The sequence below is a fragment of the Habropoda laboriosa genome, unplaced genomic scaffold (assembly GCF_001263275.1).
Source record: "Habropoda laboriosa isolate 0110345459 unplaced genomic scaffold, ASM126327v1 scaffold67, whole genome shotgun sequence".
In the NCBI taxonomy this organism is placed as follows: Eukaryota; Metazoa; Arthropoda; class Insecta; order Hymenoptera; family Apidae; genus Habropoda; species Habropoda laboriosa.
In genome coordinates, this window is record NW_017100242.1 from 3,236,233 (window position 1) to 3,258,352 (window position 22,120).

The window sequence follows — 22,120 nt, forward strand, 5'->3', positions numbered from 1 at the left end:
TAGTTCAAACTTCCTCTACTATCGACAAATTAAGCTACGTGTACCGCGACGAAATTGACAAATTAAACTCGATCATTCCCTCCCGGTGTATATCTTAACGATCGTCGACGAAAAAATTTTCTCCAATCGCTGTTACTTTTCTACCGGTTCTTTCTCGCGTACCTTCTCTTCCCGTCTCTTCTTTTGCGAACGTTCTTCTTCGAAAGGCTCGTTCGAGCCGGCCATTTTTGCTGCCGTGGCACGCCTTTCTATGGAGGTACTGTTGAATTTTCGGCTACGAAGACTCTGTTCAGAGAATTCAATAATTCCTCGTTTTCTCTGCGCACTGAAAGAATTAGAAGTCTCTGGTTAATTGTCGATTATTTACGTCCACGAGGAAACATAGAGCGAAATCAGATATCGAGTTAAGTTTTACCGAAGCGACGACGAAACTGGCCCATTCGTAGGGGAAATGAAACGAACACACAGTAAATAATAGAGAATTGTAATCGTGTACGTGGTAAATGGTTTTATTCGAAATTTTGCGATATTGGAGTTCTATCGTTCGTAGAAATAATTATTTACAAATTCCAAAATTGAGCAGAGGGTGTATTTTTAATTATGGACTTCTGAGATATTTCTTTTTAAGTTTCCAGAAATTGTTTATATCGATGAAAGTTAACGTTAGTTTCTTTTTAATTAGTGCTTACTCTATTCGACGAGAGGAGAAAAGTTTGAAAGGGATCACATGTTGCAAATGCACCGTTTTCGTTCAAATTAAGTTATGTGAATCTCATATGGGAAAGTGATAACTTTACATTACTCTCTTATTATACCCACGAGTGCAACTGATCACACGTTACACGTGAATTCTGTACCTACTGTCATAAATATTCATACGGTAATAGTAAATTTTTCATAATAAATCATACATAACATTTGATACTCAAGATTGATTTTTTACTGCAAATTCTGATTTCTCCCATGTTCCTGAATAACTTATATCATAACGTTCCTCTAGGATTAAGAATGGTAATATGCATTTATTTAGAGCTGAGACTTTATAATTTAAGTAACTTTATTTATATATCTACGACACATGTATTTTATAGCTGAACCGTTTACGTCATTTCGTGATCAGTTGTGTAAAAAGTGAATGAAATATAGAACTGTATTACAAATGTACATAAAACTGTCGTACATTACAGTGGCTTTTATACCGAAGAGGCAATGCGACACGGTAATTAAGGTCGAGCTTCGAAATCACTATAGAAAAATATATCACATATTTACTTATTTGTAAATTCTCTCAGAAGCAGATTTTTGAGTAAAAAAGAAAAAAACAGTAATAATAAATTAATCGTGATTCTAATTAAAGAACGATCAGGATTTTTTTTTTGTAGAACATGTAAAACAGCTTTGAAAAAGTTGGAAATTGTTTTATAAAATGTCGATTTAAATGCCATTTAAATGCCATATAGTCGAAATTGTTTTATAAAATGATCATTTACATCGGGCTCGGTGCTCGGCAAGTTCCTTAGAGCCCGTAGCCGGGCTCAAGAATGAGCTATGAGTTAACGTAACCACCACGACGAGAACTGAAGCAGCCAGAAGGAAAAGAAACGTCCCCAGGACGATCATAGCAATCCTTCGATGACGTCTCGCCTGCTCTAAGTCCTCTGCTTCTTGCGCAATCTTCAATGCATCCTTAGCTTCCGTCTTAACTGGTCGAACAGAATCCTTTCTACGAGTGGTACTCATTCTCCGAGATTTCGATCTTCTACTTGCGCTACCTCTTCTACCATTTCCTGAAGATTTTTTTTTTTTGGGGTCATTTACTCGTATATTATTCTTTTATTTCGTACTTTAAGCCTATTTCCCTCCCCTGTGTTCGCAGGATTACAATTGGTTTCCCTATTCTCTTTTCGTTTGTCAATAGATTCCAAAGTTTGTCGCTTCGACGTTGAAAATTTTGTGAAATTTAAAAAATTCGAATTTTCAACTATTTAATTCGATGAAATTTTTTTGAAAAAAGCGAAATAATTTATTTAAGGTTTTCATTTATGCCTTTATAGCGTTCACAGATTAAGCGATCGATAAGAATTCCGACACTCGGCAAATTTCAGTAAAATAATTTTTCACAGTGCCATTTACGAACAACTATCTCCTTCGTAAAGAATTTTAGGGTTTCACGAACCGAGTTTATGCAGTTGCCACTGTTTCAGACTTCCGGATATAAGCCACGTCCACTAAAAATTTTATCCCAACGTTTCGCCGGCATTGCAGCTAGCTTCCTCAGGGGTCAAGTGATACATTGATATGTTCGTGCGTGGGGTAGTTTGGGAGTGCATACCGGGTGTCCGATTTAAATCGATTCCTGCGAAAATCTTCGAAACTGTTAATTATGCCGACAGAAGTTTCGTATAAAAATTGAACAATTTCTAGCGGAAATTTTTGTTTTTTAAGTAAACATGTAGACTAAACAGATTTAACGTTCCTATAATCTCTACTCTTCCACCTACAAGAGAACTACTCGCATGAAATTATATCTTTCTCGAAACGATTCGACTTTTATCTGAAACATCTGTCGGTATCATAAACAGTTCCATAACCTGAGCACAGTTTATACATATAGCTCCGGAACTACCAGACAACACGACAGTATTAGTGTTTCACTTGACCCCTAAAGAAGCTAGCCGCAATGCTGGCGAAACGTCGAGATAAAATCCCTAGTGGACGCGGATTACACTCGGAAGCCTTAAGCAGTAACAACTGTATCTTTCTCATATGTTAAGCAAATTGAACGATAAAGGTTGGCCACGTAAAACTGCGACGAGCGTAATTATTTTCCTGAAACGATTTTGCTGTGTGAAACTGTTACATTTGACATGAATCGGCTGATACGATTAATCGGCGAGTCCGAGATCGTTGTTAAATCAGTAAATGTAAAACGGAAACAAAACTACCGTGCGTTATCGATCGAAAAGTCTGATGACCCAATTGTCTCCTACCTAACGATGTTGGCCTGCTGTAGCTGTTTGTCCTTGAACGACTGGATTGCACGCTGGAACGACGACTGGAACGTTGATCGAGTTCCAAATTGTTTCTGGTTTGTTTCGAGTTACTGATTTTTGACTGGGTGGAAGCATTGTGTTGTAGCACGTCGTCAGGGCTCGACAGATAAAGGGCCGAATGGTCATCCAATTGGAAGCCGGTTTTATCGGGACTTTGTAGATGGAGAGCCGCAGAATCTTCTGTAGGATATAATCTGTGGCAATTGTCCGTTTGGTGGCAGTAATCCGGCGATGATTCGTGAGAATGTTCGAACGATGTATCGTCCACGTGGAAGATCATTCGCTCGGATGACGAGCCGCATAATTCACGATTTATGTCGTGTCCTTGTGCGGATTTTGTGGATTGCGTTGTCATACCGTGCAATTGCTTTTTTGCTGGTATGCCTGCTCGTATCTGCTAATATATTAATTTTACAGAGCTTTACTAATCGTTTTATAATCACTCAGAAAATATATACTTTGTTCGTTTCATTCAAGATTGTTGTTCTCTCAGTTAACTCTCAACATGTGAGGGTTTTAATAGATCTGGCGTTTGTAACACGCATTGTCTGTTCGTTGTATCGTAATACAAACCTGTTCGAACAAAAACAGTTAGTTTCTAACTGACTTTTACTATTCTGTGTAGTAAGGTGTTCGACGGTAGTTGGTAGAAAATTAATGGGGTGATTCTACAAGTGAAAATAAGACGAGAATAAAGAATAAGAAATTTGCGTTTGAGGTTTCGTTTTTTAATTATTAACAATTGAAAAAATCCCCGTGACCGAGCAAACCTCCCTACACCAACGAATCTAGGGCACGTCGTGACACAGGAGTACAGTGATCCTCAAAAACAACGACACATGGCCCGGCAGCTTACCTCGAAAAAGTCGTAGTAGAGAAGAAGACAGTGACATTCCGTAAATGACATTACCAACTTCTGAGACAGTACCGACTTTTGCTTTAAAGCACACAGGTGCATTTTGAAAAGTTCTCCAAGTGTGTATTTAGTAGATATCAGTAGATTTTAGTGAAATTTAGTAGATTTTAGTAGAAACCAATAGATTTCAGTAGATTTTAGTAGATTTTGATAGCTTTCAGCAGAGTTCAACAGATTTCAGTATGCTTCACATTCACAGATGATTAGTAAAACATATTTTACAGATTTTCATAGTTAAAATCGTATTTTTCTAAAAATAATACAGCCAGTTTAAATTAACTCTTTGAATCTTAAGTGGACATTTACCTAACTAGTAAATATTCCAGTGAGATAAATGAAGCACAAGTTCAACCTTAAATATCTCGAACTACTTTTATGTTTAACAATTTTAAATCAGTTTAATTATAACCATCTATGGGGATGTTTTAAAATTATTCCTTTGAAAGTTTCCATAGTGGAAAAATAACGTTAATCTCGTTTGCTGTAGCAATAAAATACGCCTAATTATTAAAATTTTTTAAACGTTTAAAATGCGACGTAAAACACTTCAAATTTTATAATAAAATTTCTCAAAGCAAATTTATTAGTAGAACGTAAGGAATGTTCAAATATAAACAGGCATAATTATAATTACAATAATTAGAATACAGTTGAAAGGTATCACGAAAAATTGTAATTTATCTATGCAAATGTCCAGCATAGAAAGTAATTGCAGCCACCTTTATTAATTATTCACGACGTATACTGACGCATTGTAGACTCCAGATACACTACTTCAACAAACTGCCTAGACAGTTAAACATTTTCATAGCCGTGCTAAATTTAATCAATATTTATAGTGGTGCAACGATTCATTTTGCTTGATAATTTACTGTTCAAGTGTCATAGCAGTATCTCTTCAAAATTAACTAACTCCGTCACTACATTTAGAAATGAAATTGCACAGTTGACACCTCTTTCAATCAACCCTAATTTTTCGGTGTCTGATACGCGTTTAATAAAAATTATTTTGCCACAATATTTTCGCACTTTCGCCAGACAATTTTTCAAACTGCGAATTTTTATGCAAATTCATATTTTTTGCAAATATAATTAGAAAAATAGAAGTTAGGTAGGCAATTGTTTCATTCGCTAAATATTACGAGTAGATATTTTTGCTTGTTACATGCACTCAGAGCACTTTTGCACCTTCAAATTTTCCATAAATGCATAAAAATTCGCAACACAGTTGTAACAGTCTTCTAAAAAAAAATTTCAATGGCACACATTATTCATGATTGCGTTAGTACCATTTTTTTTTTTACATTTCACGCGGCAATTGATCTGCAGACTGAAATTTTCAAGATTCGCAAGAATGTCTGCAAGATTGACCCGCGAGAAATTTGGCTCGGCATGGAAAGAAACTTTTTTAAACAACGACTGGAAAGAAGAATGAAAGTATAACTAAGGACAGCTAAATACGTCATATCTATGTAGTGGACGTCACCCTTGAGTTTATTGCGACGTATATTTTTAGCGGCGGATCTAGCAGGCCACCTATCCGCTTTCCATGACTCTTTCCTCCCCTCGCCCCTTGTGATGCATACGCCGATGCCTGTGTCTGTCCTGTTAACTCGCGCATACGTAGCACGGATATGTCGATAAATATACTCGGCCAAATATTTAGAAAATCCACGTCTACCGACCGAGTTTAAATTATTTACATATTCGAACGATGAAAGAGAAAATCTAAGACGATTGCAATTTTGTTGTACGACGTTGGTCAAGTTTGTTCTTTCGTAGCAAAGGGTATATTCGAAAGTTAATACTCTTCCGTTCTGCCATTTTTGTTTTTCGTGAAATCCTCGTTTATCTGGTTTTCGAATTCTAATTAATACGCAACTTTGTTTTCATCGATGAAAATTACGAGTGCACATATTTTTCTCTGCATTTTTTTTTTTTTTTTTTTTAAGCAATTACTCATGCAAGTTTTTCTCACTAAACTGTATGGCAAAGTAGCGAAGTATTAAAAGCTTCGCAATTAATATGCAACTTTGTTTTTATCAATGAAAATTACGAATGCATATTCTTTTCTTGCAGATGTTTCCTTTTTTAAATAATTACTTTCATAACTTTTTCGCTAAAATGTATCATAAAGTAGTGAAATGTTGAAAGCTTTCGTTTATTCTTTGGGCGATTCTAGTGTAGAAGATCGAGAAAGATGCAATTTTTTAAATACCTCGTTTGTCTGTTGAAAATATATTGCTTCGTAAATGATACGCGTTTCTTTGTGGAACAGTGTAACGTCAGACGATAAAATCTCCTATGTAAATTAACATTTGTGAAAGATTGTTGTTGAATTTGTATACCACGTTTTCTCCCATAAACTTCGAATGAACAATATACAAGGAGAATTTGAATCATAGCTCGCGAAATTGCATTTCCTTAATGCCGGTTGTCTAGCCTACTACATTAATCACACGTTTCACACCTGGGAAATTATGCTGGTCAGATCAGGAAACTGGCTTTAATTGATCCAGTTGCTTGATCTTGAACTTTCTGCAGAAGCGATCTATTCTACTCTCATTCATCGAACAATTGCAGAAAGTCCATCGAAAGTGCAGAAAGAGATAAAAAGTACAAAATATGAAATTTGCACAATTTCAATTTGCATATTTAATACAACATAAGTGACACATAAAATTTCTATTTTTCTGTAAAAAAAAAAGCTAAAATTCGATAGTGTAAGATCAAATTGCACGATAGAAATCTATTGTTGCGTAATTCCTACTTAAAAATTATATATTAAAAATTCATCTATACTCAGAATGATTAAAATTGCATTTGTGAAACATTAAGCATGAAAATTTCGGTATTGCAAATTGATCTACTTCAAAATTCCCTTTTTCAAGATTTAACGTTGACAAGTGCAATACTGCAAAAGTAACAAAACTCGGAATTTCATATATTCAAAAATGCATATTTGTTGTCGCGACGCGAAGTAAAAAAATATAGAAATTTTCTATATTCAAAAATGCATATTTGTTGTCGCGAACGAAAGTAAAAGAGAAAATATAAATCTTCTATATTCAAATATGCAATATTTCTTATCGCGAATCAAAGAAACATCAGGTGCAAAACTTTTTTCATTTCCACGAAATTCTGTTAGGAGACCCGGTCAGATTTGTTCCAGATTGAAACTGTTCACCAGAAAACGTGTATTCTTCTGAAATTCTTATCGAGTTAGCATATTGCTTTGTGATCCTTCTTATTCTAGACCGTTAGATATTGATAATCGATAGTACTCGTGTACTCGTTACCAATATTAGCGTATAGCAGCTACCGCTGTTGTAAGGACATTCGCATTATAATGTCAACGGTGTTCCAGAAACGGGGACAATCGAGCGACAAGCGTAACAGGTGATATAACCGCATGAAATGCAACCGGAAATGCACCAAGTACAATGTTGCTGTTGATATTCAGGGACGTTAATAATTTATTTCAATGTCAAATAACGCGATAAATTTCTTTGCATACGGTACGAAATATAATCTACTTCTTCTACTTGAAAGGTAGAATAGACAAATTTTTGATCAGACATCGTACAACTAATATTGTGTTGATATTACTAAATATTAATATTGGATGTAATATCAAGAGAGGCTTTTAGGTATATTTAGCTGAAACATTTATAATAAGTACTCAAAGCAATTTCCCCGAGTTTCTAAATATTTGTGTACATGCAACTCGTTATTGGATCCTTTGATGTTAATTTATTGAATCTCCAGCTTGATGTTAGGCAAAGCGTGTCGAATAAATAAAGCAACATATCTCGTTAACTATTGGATTTAGGGCTGATAAAAGCTGGCACATTTATACCCAGAATTTTAGATTCTTTCGTATTTTGACAGAAAAAATATGATCTTCAAACCTTCGAAACGCCTCCATCTACAGAAACAGTATGCAATTTCCATGTATAATCATTTTTTTACAAAGTGTAATTCAGAATTTACTCAAAATATGCAAATTGGACGTTTCACTCCGTATAAATCGAAATGAGATGTTAAAATTCACCAAGATCCAATAAAATCTCCTAAATAGTTTTATGTATATTTAAAAATGCAATAAATATTAATGCACTTTGCAACGTAATACTGGACAAGGAATAAAATTTGAATAAACGTGAGAAGCACAAAACACGACCTTCTATTTGTTTATATCTTAAAATACGTTCATCAAAGCCTTGTATAAAAATAGTACTTTGTTAATTGCACGTTAAAAGCAAACAATTCAGAAATAGCTTCGAAATACTTCAAGACCGTTCCCATTGAAAGCAGGAAAATTGGCCAGAGTTTTCAGGATCAAGCATTTAAAGAGAATTTCTTCGGTATTCAAGACAGGGGTTTACTAAATCGTGAAATCGATTCGACCCTTTGTTGTCTGCGCCATTTACATTCTTCTAGCAGACCATTCTGTCTGCTGCCACAAGTTTATAGCTGCCATTTATTAACATCTCCGATAAAATTACCGTAACTTACGCGGTACACGTAAATCTTTAGAAAGACATTTGAAACGTGCATATGAAGAGTTGAAAATTGAATCTTTCTGATGGAACGTTAATTTTTTTAATTCATCCATAACGCAACAAAATTAATTCCAACTGAATCTTGCATGAAAATAGCGAATGTCGCTAGAAATGAATAAACTTCAGTTTTTCTTAATAATTTAATTGCAAAATTCTAACTCAAATTCGACTTTCTATCTTTCATAATTTTAATAATCTATTAGTTACCATTTGTCTGAATCAGATTGCACGAAATTTCAAGCAAAATGTATCATTTCTTTCGTATTTGGATAAGAAAATAATCGAGAATTCAAAGATTAATATGCGTACAGGTGTCACATTTTCAATCCTTGACTTGCGTTTCTCTCTCTCTGACCGTAAAAACCAAAAAGCTTCGTATTTCGAGGATAAATACACGGACGTTACCGGTACAAAAAACGCGTTTCTATACGAAAAAGAGCATAATCGTTGGGTAGAGCGGGAAGAAAGGAACGACAGAGACAATAAAAACGTCGGCGTTCGAATCGAATCTATTCTTAAAATTCCATTCGGGGCACTATTACGCTTTCAGCGAACCTGTAAATTCACGGTGTCTGCTAGAAATTCCACGCGTACGATGTGCGTCAACGCGGGGGCAATGTTGGAAAGTTTGAGGAATCGACGAAGAGGCAGGGAAACGCGGGACGATCCGACTGGCTTCGACGTGTACGCTTCTACAAAAAGCACGGCAATGATCATTCGGTTATATTCGGTTCTTTTAATGACGTACATGAAAATCGAACGATGGAGAAATCAGACGGCTGCAGACTTGACCTAATTCCACGAGAGTGCATAATGATGTAAATGTACCGCGGAAAAGTGTCGAACCGTGTGTGAGAAACGCGTTACGTATATGCGATTTCACAGGTGCAACCTACACATCTCTATCGATCGGGAAAAAAGTAAGCAAATAACGTTTTATAACTACTTTTGTTTCAACATTTTCATCACATTTTTATTTCCTTCTTCCGCTCCTTTCTTTTCGAATTGAAACTGTTCCTTTTTCAATTGCCCGCTGAAATTTCGTTTGTTTTCGAATTGCTTCCGAAATTCTTCCATTCTTGCGAATACATATCTGAATCGATGAGTATTTTTACAGATTTTCTTTTCGTGATTTTTTATTCGAAGATACTTTTATCATCATTTATGCGTCAACTGAGTGTAAAGTTAAAAGATGTGAAATTGTTTTTCAAAATTTGATTGCCTAAATGAATATTATACTGAAATTACAAAAATTTTGTGAAACTTTACAAAAATCAATTTTAGCGTCAGTTTCATATTTTACCTTTATAATTTTACTTAAGTAATTTCTATAACTTACCAAATTTGTACCATTTTGCACTGTATAATGCAAGCACTTGTTCAATTTTCAAAATTTATTAGGGAAGAATATATCGAGCAGAAGTAACAGTAATTACTCGTAAATATTAGGTATTTAACAGTTGCTTACTGTACAGCAAGGGAATTTAATTTAGACATACATTCACAATGGAGTCGGATAGTATTACAGAGAATGGTCCTTCTTCTAATCGCGTTCAAGTTAGGCGATCTGATGGTCGGGCAACACAGCAACATTGTTCTACTTCGTGCTATGTTTTTCACTGCCTAACTAGAGCGCGATTAGGAGGGGGAAACATTCTCGTCAGTGCTGTCTGACTCTGCTGCGAACATGTTTTAAAATTAAATTTCTGGTGCTTTTTATGTTAGACGTATTTATCTGTATAGCTAAACAATTAATGCATGCGTTGGTACGTAAATAAGAAGTAAATCACAGTCGGTGTTAGGCATACACTGGCATACTTGGGCTAGCATTCTATAATACATAATATAGCAAAACTAGTATCTAAAAATGATAATGTGGTTTCCATACTGTTATTCCAATACTCGTCCAATTATCTGAGCTTTTTAATTAAAATTAACCTCTACCGAGTAAATTTTCAATAGTTACACTTTTCCACGTGAAAATTAGACCAAACTTATAAATTAACGTTGGGCTGGACAAATATTAATAAATTAGAGATCGGAACTTTCAGAACACCCAGAGATTCAAATTTAATTAAAATTAATATGTACTGAGAAAATTTTCAATAATTACACTTTTTCATACGAAAATTAAGCCAAACTTATAAATAACTATCGGGCTTGACAAAAATATTAATAAATTAGAGATCGGAACTTTCAGAACACCCAGAGATTCAAATTTAATTAAAATTAATATTTACTCGGGAAATTTTCAATAATTACACTTTTTCATAGAAAAATTGAACGAAACGTATAAATAAATGTTAGGCTTGACAAACCTCCTTTTTTAGATTTATAATTTACCGAATTAGAGATTCCACGTCTCTAGCAAAATCACGATAACAGCAATCCAATGTTTTATCGTTAATTATACACAGAGGAATGAATTTCTGCTCGTCATCAGGACTTCAGATTCACCGCGCTATTTTTTAGCTATTGTTCAAGACGTGTTATTTATTGGATGCACTTTAAACCAGATGGCTAAGCCCGGGAAGCATTTTACGGATGCAAAAACTCGGCGTTTTTACAATCCATGTGCCTCTGATGCCTCGCTTCAGCATACTTAATAACGATTGACGTGTTATAAATCCACGATGTGCTGCAGAGGCAATTAGCGCAAGTTCAAACCCACTACCCGCCCTTGGGTCTCTAACTCCCCATCAAAGCGCCGTACTACCACCCTGCAGACTGAAAGTTTCAAGGGCGAGAAATACGCTGATTTTCCCATCGCGTCATCGTTCACATCCGGAGGATTGGTATAAGAAACCTAGATTTCCCGTAACAAGAGATAGCGGAGAGTACGGTAGTTAGGTATCGGTTGAATTATCATCCATAACCTATGGAGTCGAATGCTAGATAACGATTAAATGCGATTCTCAAGTGGCCCATGATTGATATCGTGATTCAGATAGGTAAATATATATGCGGAGGCTAGATCTCTGGGGTCTGAGTGCTTACCCTGAAGAAATGTTTAACTACTAAGTAAGCTGTGTGGGATGATGGTGAATTTAACCCCTTAACGCTCATATTTTTCTCAATTTGATGTACCGAAAACGATCAATTTTATTTTTGCTTTTTCAATTATTTTCTGGGCCTGTAAAAATAAGTTTCCCATTTATTTATAACTCTGTGACTTCAATTTTGGCCACGGAATAGAAAGGATAGCGAGGTATGAAAAGTGAAGGAAAATAATTAAACAAAGTTGCACTTTTTGGAGGATTAAGGATTGAGGAAGAAGAAAAAGATAGCGAACAGTGGTATAGTCGGAGGAAGCGACATAACGAGATCGTAAAATCAGTCAGGCGTCAAAATACACGTAATCTTCGAGAGAGATGAGGAGCTTAACCGATGTCAATTCGGAATTGGTTCTTTCATCCGTTCGAGAAAAAATTTGTCTGCGCCGTGATCATTGACAGATACAGGTTAATTTTTGCTAATAGGCGAATTACAGGAGTTGCAGCGCAAATGTACATTGCATTTTGAGAATTTTGATGCGAGAAATCCAATTTTCTAAAAGTAACAGCTTCAAAGTATAAACCATTCTTTACAGTGCAAAATGGTATAAAATAATCGATACGTTCAATTTCTGGTTAGATTGCACAGATTACTTATTTTCGAGTTACCTATAAATACAATGGCTTAAGCTGTGTTATTTCTGCGAAGCTAATAATAAATAATATAACAGAAGAAAATTTACGGAAATTGCGAATATGCAAACAGAATTCATCACACTGACGACCTCCTACTTTGTAACTATACATAATCACTGTGATAATAAGCATTGTTTAATTTTAGTGTATAATAGTGTACTTCATAGCTCGCGCTAAGTAACTAAAGAGATTTCCTATAAAATAATGTTCCTCTGCGTTCAGAAAATATTTGTCTTGCAATCGAAAGAAAAAGAAAAGAAGAGATGTGGTACTACTACATTCTGATGCGCAAAATGACAGTTTCTTTAAATAAAAAATTGTAAAGGATGGTCTTGTATCTAATTCAAATTCTTTCGACTTTCTTCGCGGCTACTTAAGCATAGAAAATAAATGCATGGGAGTTAAAGCATGCAATGCAAAGGATGACCATGGTTTTGCTGGAAACGTGAAAGAAAAAGCGTATGAAAAATACAAGGAAAATCCTCTTTGCATACTTCTGCCTCTAATATTTTATTTTTCTCACAAATTTGTCAGAAATAGAAGTAGATTCGTGGTTCGCATATCCTCTTTGCTTCAGAATAGATTTGCTAAATATCATATACTGGATAAGACTGTTGGAGTTTTCACAGAATAGCTACAACTTTATTCTCTTCAACTTACTTTGTAGGATGTTTGAAAATCTTCTATAAAAACTATTCTAATAACTTGAAGATATACTTGAAAAATTTAACTTATAATATTTTAACAAGTTATCGTCAACAAGTTTTTTCGAGTGTATCACAGCAAAATATGGATGGAAATGCATTTCCATCTCTAAAATCAGTAAGTGAAAATCAATACAGGAATGAGCGAAATTGGAACTTACTAAGCTAAACTGTGTATTACTCTCTACTTTGCTAAAACTGCACGAAATAAAGCATTCTTAATTGCATTCCACTCTTTACTTCAAGAAGAAAACGCAACGGCGTTTAAATACCATCCTGTAATTTTTCGATACTTCTTGTTTTCTCGAATGATGATTTAGTAAAATGCTTTTACTCCACTTTTTCGAGTAATCTTGTCGAACAAAAGAAAGCCATCAAAGCTCGTATAAAAAGCTTCATACAATCGAAAGAGTCGAATAACTCGTTCCACGATAATACTAATTCATTTTACCCATTGCCATGTTAATATTATTGAGAATGCGTCGAATGAGGGAAAACTACAACCAATTTGCTGCAAAACATAACTTTCAGTGCGTTGCAATACTATAAACTGTATTATAATTTTATTCCGTTGAAACACAATCATTAACATAATTTTAAACCGAAAAATTGTACATATTTACTCCTATAAATTTCCAGCTTCAATCGTCAGCTAACTCTCTCTTGTTTCACAATAAAAACCAAATTTCAATCGAACCTTAAATCACTGGCAACACGTCGAACCGTACAAACGCTCGAAAAAAAAAAAAAACAAGTAATTCTTACTTGATAACAGATCTGACGTTCCGGTTACAGCAAATCTGAAAGCTTGGATAAACAACACGCGACCATACGAAACTATCCCGATCGGAAATAGAGCATCGAAATAAGCGTAGTCGGTGTGTTTAGAAGAAGGGCACGTTTGGCACTTGCATCACTTGTAAGGAAACACTGGTTAACCGATCCTCGTAACATTAGTCTGCGAGAGTATAGTCGCTGAGAACTTTTCGTCGGTTACTTTTAAAGAAGCACAAAGTGAAGGAAGTTAAACAGCAAATCGCGAAATGAAATCTTCGAGGTGGTTCCTCCACGGAAATCCGACGGCTGACTGGAGAATTCGCAGACGTGCGCCTTTAATTTAGAGGCGCGGAGCGCCCTCGAGCTTGCACACTGCATATGCCCGTTTCTGGCTGACATGTACGCGTATGTGTGTGCAACGTTCTTTATACACAAAACCGAGACAAAAGTGCTTTTTCACGCGGGATATACTGTTCCAGAAACACTACCGAGCGCAACACAATTCTACTGGTTAATTGGCCAAAAGGTTGCGGCGACCACTTTTCGGGGAGAGAGAGAAGCTAGGACGTTTAATGAACTTGTCGAGATGACTCGAAATCAAACTGCATCCTGGAAAGCAAGTTTACTTGTGGCCAATATGAGGCTGGCATTCGAAATCACTTGGAATCCTGGTTCTTGAGGGAATTGCCAGATAGTTTGTTGCATTGCCCAAATTTTATAGAATATTAAGTAATCCAAATTTTGCATATACGTTTACAGTTAAACGATTTTTTTATGAAAATTTGTCTAATAATTGCAAAGGTATTATAGGATGCAAACTAATCCAAATTTTGCATATATATTCACACTTAAACAGGTGTAACAAAATTGTTACGATTTGTTCATGAAAATTTGCTTAATAATTACAAAGGTATAATGTAGTTTCGTAAATAGTGTGAAGAAAGGTGTCCGAAAAGAATAAATTTAAATTACATTTCTTCGACAATATTTTCGAGAACAATAGGATGTTGATACGCAAATGAACATTGCTGCTGTGCATCGATAATAAATAACCTATTCTTGCTTCGCCAGTTGGTATGTTTTTTGTGCATTGTATAGTTGTGGATTATAGTGGCCGTTTGTAGCACTATAGTGGCCATTCATGCACAAAGGTAACTGCAGAAAACCATTACAATGGCTCACAGTAGCAAAGGGGTTAAAACGCTATGTCATAGCGTATGACTAGACTTTGCTGCAGTAACAAATACAAAAGAATATATTACGCAGTACGTGTGCAGAATATTTTTACGAAATTTGCCCCCGTCACTCTTAATTCTTCTAAAAAAAAAACGTAAAGCTTTTCGAAAATTCTTCACCACTATAATGTAGCATATCAGAAATTGCACAACTCTGAATTTCACTTTTTTTTCCATATCTTGTACGGCTTCGTAAATGTTCACGATATGAGAACTCGCAATTTTTTTGAGAGGGTTTTCACCTCTAGGACCATTTCACTGCCGAAACAAAAAATGGTTTTGTAATTAGCGTCACTTGAACTACATTTCTGCAGTTTCAATCTTTGAGAATTTTCGGGTTACCGAACTTAATAAAAAGAAGAAACATTTTCATAAATATTGGTCCGAAAAAATTTCTTTTCAAATTATCGAATTATATTAAAATGTCCTCTACCTTAGATATATACACATTTTTACAAGTATGTATTCTAACGTGATTAAAATTTCAGAAACATTTATCTCCGAATGATTCATAATCTAAACATTAAAAAATATCTAAAATACTGTGTGTTCAGTTCTTTGAAGCTTAAGTCTCAAAACGAAACACATGTTCTATATTTTTCATTCATCTTTTTCACGCAATATCGTTTCTTTCTCGATGATACCATTAGTTACGAGGAACTTCGTATATATTTTTAAACAATTGAACGTTTCACTTACCCATGTCGTCGATAATCGGCGCCATTCTGAGTGTAACTCCGACCAAAAGCAAAGACATTGTAAGAAGGAGGCAAGCAGTTGCGACGATCGTCCAACGTGCGCGTGGCGGAAGTTCTTCAGGATCGACGAGCTCTTCTTGAGGACCAGTATTGATAACCTTACGTCGTTTCCGTTTTTTCTTTCTACGGGGTCGGTGATACTTCTCCCGAGGTGCCTCGATCTTTTCGGGACCGCTCAAGATTTCCTCTTCTTCCAACTCGTCCGCTACGTTTAATGCTACATAATCGTCATCGTCGTAGTGGATTTTTCTAGAAGGATAAGATCGGATTTTTCACAAGGTCTATTTATCGAAATTAATCAGAAATTAAGGATCAAGCTATATTTCTATCGCGGATCATTCATTTTGTTGTGTTAAGAGATGTGCTTCGAACAATCTTTAATTGATTTAGCGATATTTATTTTTTCGATATTTATTTAAACAGTTTTCTGTTGTAGTTCAACAAGGACAGATAACATTTTTTTACAAAAATTAAAAATTGGAATCATATGACATATTATGTGACAGTAATTAAAGGAAATTTTTATTAGACATTCGTTAAATAAATATAGAAATATTTCAAATTTTCATAATACAAAGTACTCTTTCTAACTTTCTAACCAGTGTTAGTCATACAAGTCAGAAATGTAAAAATGACACAATTGTTTAAAAAATTAGATTATTTAAATTCCCAAATAGTATTCACAAATTTATTAATTGACAAAATAACTATTCTTCGAAGCAAAGTGAGTAAACATTAGCAATATTCATTCCTTTCATTAAAAATGAACAAATTAACGAACACATTAATTTTGCCACTATATTGTTCCTAACTGAAGTGGGTTAAAAAGAAATCTACAATTAAAAGCAAGTTTCGTTTTTTCACACAAGTGGTTCGATCCAGAAACGTGTCAGTCAAAGCGACTTGATAAAACATCTATCTGACGTACTTTTAATATAGGTCATGTTATATTTTTCAAGCATTGCCTCCCAAATTAAAATTATATAAACAAAGGATACACACGCGCGCAGACACACGTAGAAGATACGAAAGATACATAGAAAGTACACTATCTCAATTCGTGAGAATAAATCGTTTCCATATGGAATTCTAAATTTTTTCTAAGTAATTCAGTCGAAATAATCCAAAGTGTTGGACCATTTTAAAATTCTCGAAACCCGTATTGCACTGTTTTCCTTAGCCATTGCAAAAAAAAAAAATGTAAAAATTATGTACCAACCATGTATGATACATGTAAAATATTAAAAAAAAAAAGGATCTGAAACTTCAAGGACATACAATATTCACCAAAAAGAGTAGGAAGCACGTACAGAGTACTCTTGTTAGGCAACGTGAAATAAAAAAATCAATACTTTCGGTACAAAATGTAATTCTCAGCATCCTGTTGCTTTAGAAACATAGAAAGAAGTGTAGAAATTTAGTAATTTAGGGAGTAGAGTGAATCATCGTTAACTGATGCCTCTGAGAGGTAAAATTGTTATTTCTTACTTGTACTCATGGAAGATACTATGAAAGTTTGATCAGAAAAAACTGGGACACCCTGTATTAAATTTCTTTTCTCCTAACGCCATTTAGTGATTACTATACACTCCATTTGGACCTACATTTTAAAACTCACTGCACAGAGTAATTCTTTTACTGCATTCTGCACTCGTTATCAACAGATTCGTACACTAACATAATTTTCTTAATTAATTTTTCTGTTACCAGTATATTAAATTTCGATAGTGATTTTGTTTCTAATTCTCTTTTTTCTAGAAAATTTGAATTTAATCTTTTTTCTAAAAATTTGAATCTAGAAAATTCTTTCATACGAATTTCACGAACGCTTTATGAATGATTACCAAAGAAAAATGATAAAAAAGCAATTATCTAGAGACACCACGAGGTCTCTTCTTGGTCGTTTGCAGCTAACGGTCATCACCTTTAATTTAAGTTTCAAACATGCTTTGTTCACCAAGCGAGTCTAGCATGAAATCGTATTGGATAAATGTCTAATGAAAAGACCGGCGACGTGCAAGTATGCACCGAGGTGACCCAATTTTGCGGTGTATTGCCCTTACAGGAAAATCAAGTTCCTTTCTTCGCGAACACGCCTGTGAACATTCCTTTGGCATCGCCGTGAAACTGCGATACAGCAAGTAGAATTGTCATTTGTAACAGACGAAAATCAGTAACTAACGATTCTCAATGAAAAGTCAGTATTTTAATTTCAGAAATTTTCATTCGTAATCGATAAAATTTCAACTATACTGTACGAATTTATTTTTTAAATTTATCTGATGTTTGTTTCAGTTAATTAAATTGGGCTCCTTAAATATCAAACAGGATTACCATTTATGGTAAATAAACGAATATTAATTAAAACGTAAAGTGATCTGACAATGCTCTGACATTTTTATTAAAAATTTTTCAAATTTGTTAGGTCGTTCAAAAAACAGAAAATCCTGTACCATTTCTTTGTCCTTTGTAGTTTTCGAGATATTAGACCTGTGGCGATTATGTCACAGCCAACACGTCCTTACTAAATTGAGCACTTTCCGAAACCTTTTTCTATTCTTTCGCCCAAGCTTTCTCTTTTCAGACTTTTTCAGATTTTCTGTTTCCGTCCTTTTGTCTTTGCAGTTTCAAAGATCTCGCCTCCGCCCTTCAGCAGCCTAAGGAGCGCACATATGGCGTACAAGATTGCACGAAGGCGAACGGCTCCATTTTCTAAGAATTTTCCTTCTCCAGTATTTTCTCTATTTCCATCTTAATCTATCTTAATCTCTACTTCTGCCTTTCCCTTCTAGTCCATATAAAAACCCAGAAAATTTCTACGTTAAGTGGAAATTATTTGGATTACATACAGTTTCATTTGAAAAAACAACGTGCACCAACCTAATACTACGTCGTTTTTAATTGTTCAAGTTTTTCCACAGAACGGCTGTATTATCTGCAAACTCGCTGCGACATAAATTCAGGTTACGTGAAGGATTTTCCTATTTTCTCAGTCGCCTCAGACTAAATAGATTTACCACGCCCAACTTTGAGGGCGATTTTCACCCCGTCAATCTAAATGATCGTCGATAGAAAGGAATATGTGGGAAATATTCTTCTAGGAAATACTCTCCGCAGAAGATTTTTCCGGAAAATGTGATTCGAGAATGCGGAGATATAGCGATCGAGGAAGTAAATAAGCAAAAAGTTTTAGTAGAGATAGATTTGCTAAGTGATTGTTTTAGATTGAACTATTCTACCCTGTGTAGATGATTTAAGCTACTTCTTCTGTTTAATTAAGTTAACGTGTTTCTTCGTTGAAAATTAAATATAAAAGAAGACATTTATACAAGCATTGTGCTTTGAATAAAACATACTTCTCTCATATACGATGAATTAAATCATTTGTTTATTGTTATTTCGTAACAGATAGCGAATCAACGAGGATAATAAAAAAAGAAAGATATGCAATGAAATTGAGAGAACGAAATAGTCATTAACTATTGAAAATGTGTATAAAACACAGTTTTCGGAGATAGAAAATGATTTACAGAGAAGCAGAGCCGGTTTAAAGCGTAAGTTTCACACCTTGTAATATGTTATCAACTGCACTTACAATTGAGCTGTACTTTGGGGAAAATAGGAGGCACTTCGGTGCAACTGCGGATATTCGCAGGAATCGCTAAGAGTCTCTCGAGTCCTTTCGAAGTTTATCAATGTAAGGTCTTGATCACCATCCATTCCAAAAAGTTCTAAACGTGAATCAAGACCAGCTTGGACGTCCCGGACAACACCGTGAATGATGTTCGGGCTTTTTGAATGTTTACGCTTCTTTCTTGGACGTCGTGGGCTCTCTGATGCTTTTCGCCTGGTTTTACCTGCAATAGTATACTATATACAAGACTTATCTTCACCATTTCATATTTCGCAATATTTCCACGTGAAAAAACCCATCATCTCGCGTTCATAACTGCAGTCGAACGTGCGAATAAAATATAAACCTAATTCTGAAGGTAAATATAATTTATTTGTCACGCTTAACGTTCAAAGTTACAATTTTCAGTTGATATTTTTTAGACACCGGATGTAGAATATTGGAAACTGTGTCGATACACTTTGTTAATGATTTGCTGAAGGCAGGTAAATGCAATATTTCAAGCGATTTTCGTATAAAATTGAACAGTACGCTGCAAATTGTACGAATCAACTGTATTACGAATATTTCCATCACAGGCATGGTATACAAATATTCTGCATAATAAATTTCAAATTGGAATAGTTCGAATACGATTGGCTAAATTGAAATTTTGCTTAGTTCAATAACATTGACTGAATTTCACATTCGAGTAGTTTGAATTTCATTGGCTGAATTTCAATTTTCAATAGTTTCACGAATAGTAACACACACCGATGTTATTACATAAAACAACAGCATATTACCTCTACCTTTTAAATCACCATTAAACCACTTCGTTTTTTCTAATAATTCTACTTTCATCAACTTTATAATACACGCAAATTGTAATGGACATACACAATACACACACAAAAAAAATTCGAAAAGAGTGCATATATTAGGTCATCCCATAAGTTCCTACCGAATTTTATAATTTAGATCAATATTTAAACGCAAGCGTATTTCTATTTTTTCACCCATTCGTTAGATTTTCATTAAAATATGTTTCGCTTTCGAAACGAACTTATGGGACGACCTAACACCATTATACACTAAAAAAAAAAAATACAAAATTATCCAAAACCAGTGACACAACCGAGCAAATACAATTCTACATGCAAAATTAAGTCGAAAATATGAAATAAAATTTTCTCGTATATCACTTCAACTCCGAGATAATGAAATTTGAAAATTCATGCACTTAACCACGTCTCGACTTCTATTTAAAAACAAAAGTATCAGACACTAATCCACTCACCATGATGAGCATTGTGCTGATGATCTGCAACATCTCCAATGAACTCGTTGCACGGAGCGGAATCATGCCTCTTGCGGTGGTGGTGATGATGATGGTGATGGTGATGATGGTGATGATGGTGATGGTGATGATGATGACTCTTCCTTCGATGTTGGTGATTCAACGAAGAGGAGGCAGTCGAAGTAGAAGTTAGTCTATGCCGGCGAGGACTGGCCGGCGCGCTACCGGAACGCTTACTCAACGCCGAGGAAGCTTTAATCGCTTCCACCTTCGTTTCCACGAGAGCAGCTAGAACCGCTTCGAGACGTGTCACCTCTATTCCGCTGCCACCGTCGTCCGTCGATACTGCCTTGTCAGCGACATCGGAAGTCGACGGAGTCACCGTCATCTCTTTACCTCCGATTGTTACATTACGTTCACCATCTTCCACGATGGTGACTACTTTGATAAATAAAATCGTCGTCGGGACCTCTCTAAATCCCTCTTGTCAAACGGTCACAAAACCGACACACCGGAGATCAACTCCTTCTTCTTCTTCTTCTTTCCTCTCTCTTCCGCGACACTATCCACTGAAACCTCTCGAATAAATCGGGACAACATGAAGCTGATTATCTCTGCGCCTTCACTTTCATCCGCTTCTTTTTACGCAGCAAGAACATTTGTTGCGGTAGACAACATGTTTTCGTTCACATGCTTTCATTTACCGTCACTATTTTTCTCGAATTTTCCACGTGAACTGCGTTTCTCCTTTTTCCTCTTTTTACTTTCGAACCATACTCAACAGCTTTCAGAAGAAAGAAAATATGAATTTTGCCCGCACGTTGCTTCTCGCTCCAATAACCATCCGCAGCCAATGGGGTGCAACAAGGAAGTTATTAGATCATTGATGATAATAGGGTTTCCTTCTTTTCTTTTTACTCGTACTCCCCTTTCTTCTTCTTCAGTCGAATATCTCCATTAAGATGAATAACGTTTAAGTGAGTTCTTCATAATTGTACAAATGACTTGTTTCCATTCAGATGGAAAATTTCTTTAGCAGCTCCTTTCTTTGCTTCGTGAAATATCTCTTCGTTTCACGAGTATCAAGTAGTTCGAATTAGATGAAAAACAACGGCGAAGGACTTTCTTCTGGTGTTCTCGTGTCTCGTAGGATCAAATATCAATCATCGCGTTGAAACAAGATAAACAGTTTGTTTGGAAAAAGAAAAAAGCAAGAATTATACCAGAATGAAAATGATCTTCATCTTCTTCACTTCACACTTTTTCTTCTCTCTTTCATCCGGTATCGCGTGACACGAATCTAAAGCAGCTCAATTTATTTTCTCGAACTGAATCTCGGTTTAAGGATCTCCCTTTACGCACGAGCAAAGAACACGTTCGACGAACCCTTAATAAGCGCTCTCCTCTGTAATTACTTCCGCGAACTTCTCTATCCTCGGTTCGAATCGATCCACGATCTACCACACGCACACACACATATTCTTACCTAATAACAATTACCAAAAAAATC

General features: G+C 35.3%; 1 protein-coding gene across 1 annotated transcript; it reads right to left on the reverse strand.

The window, feature by feature from the left end:
- Positions 1–248: 248 nt before the first annotated feature.
- On the reverse strand, positions 249–20,998 carry LOC108571918 (lateral signaling target protein 2 homolog). The gene is made up of 4 exons (XM_017934076.1): positions 20,611–20,998; positions 19,293–19,554; positions 15,639–15,946; positions 249–325 (listed from the first exon to the last, which is right to left on the reverse strand). Exons 1-4 carry the CDS (start codon positions 20,996–20,998, stop codon positions 249–251), a joined length of 1,035 nt encoding a protein of 344 aa, XP_017789565.1.
- Positions 20,999–22,120: the final 1,122 nt, after the last annotated feature.

What these genes read in the sequence shown, in the direction of transcription:
- LOC108571918 (XM_017934076.1), bottom strand. Translation starts at nt 20,998, where the DNA reads ATGACGGTGACTCCGTCGACTTCCGATGTCGCTGACAAGGCAGTATCG. An exon ending in CCCCAAAGTACAGCTCAATT is followed by an intron (nt 15,947 to 19,292) that starts GTAAGTGCAGTT and finishes TTATCCTTCTAG; the next exon opens with AAAAATCCACTACGACGATG. An exon ending in GCCGATTATCGACGACATGG is followed by an intron (nt 326 to 15,638) that starts GTAAGTGAAACG and finishes TAATTCTTTCAG; the next exon opens with TGCGCAGAGAAAACGAGGAA.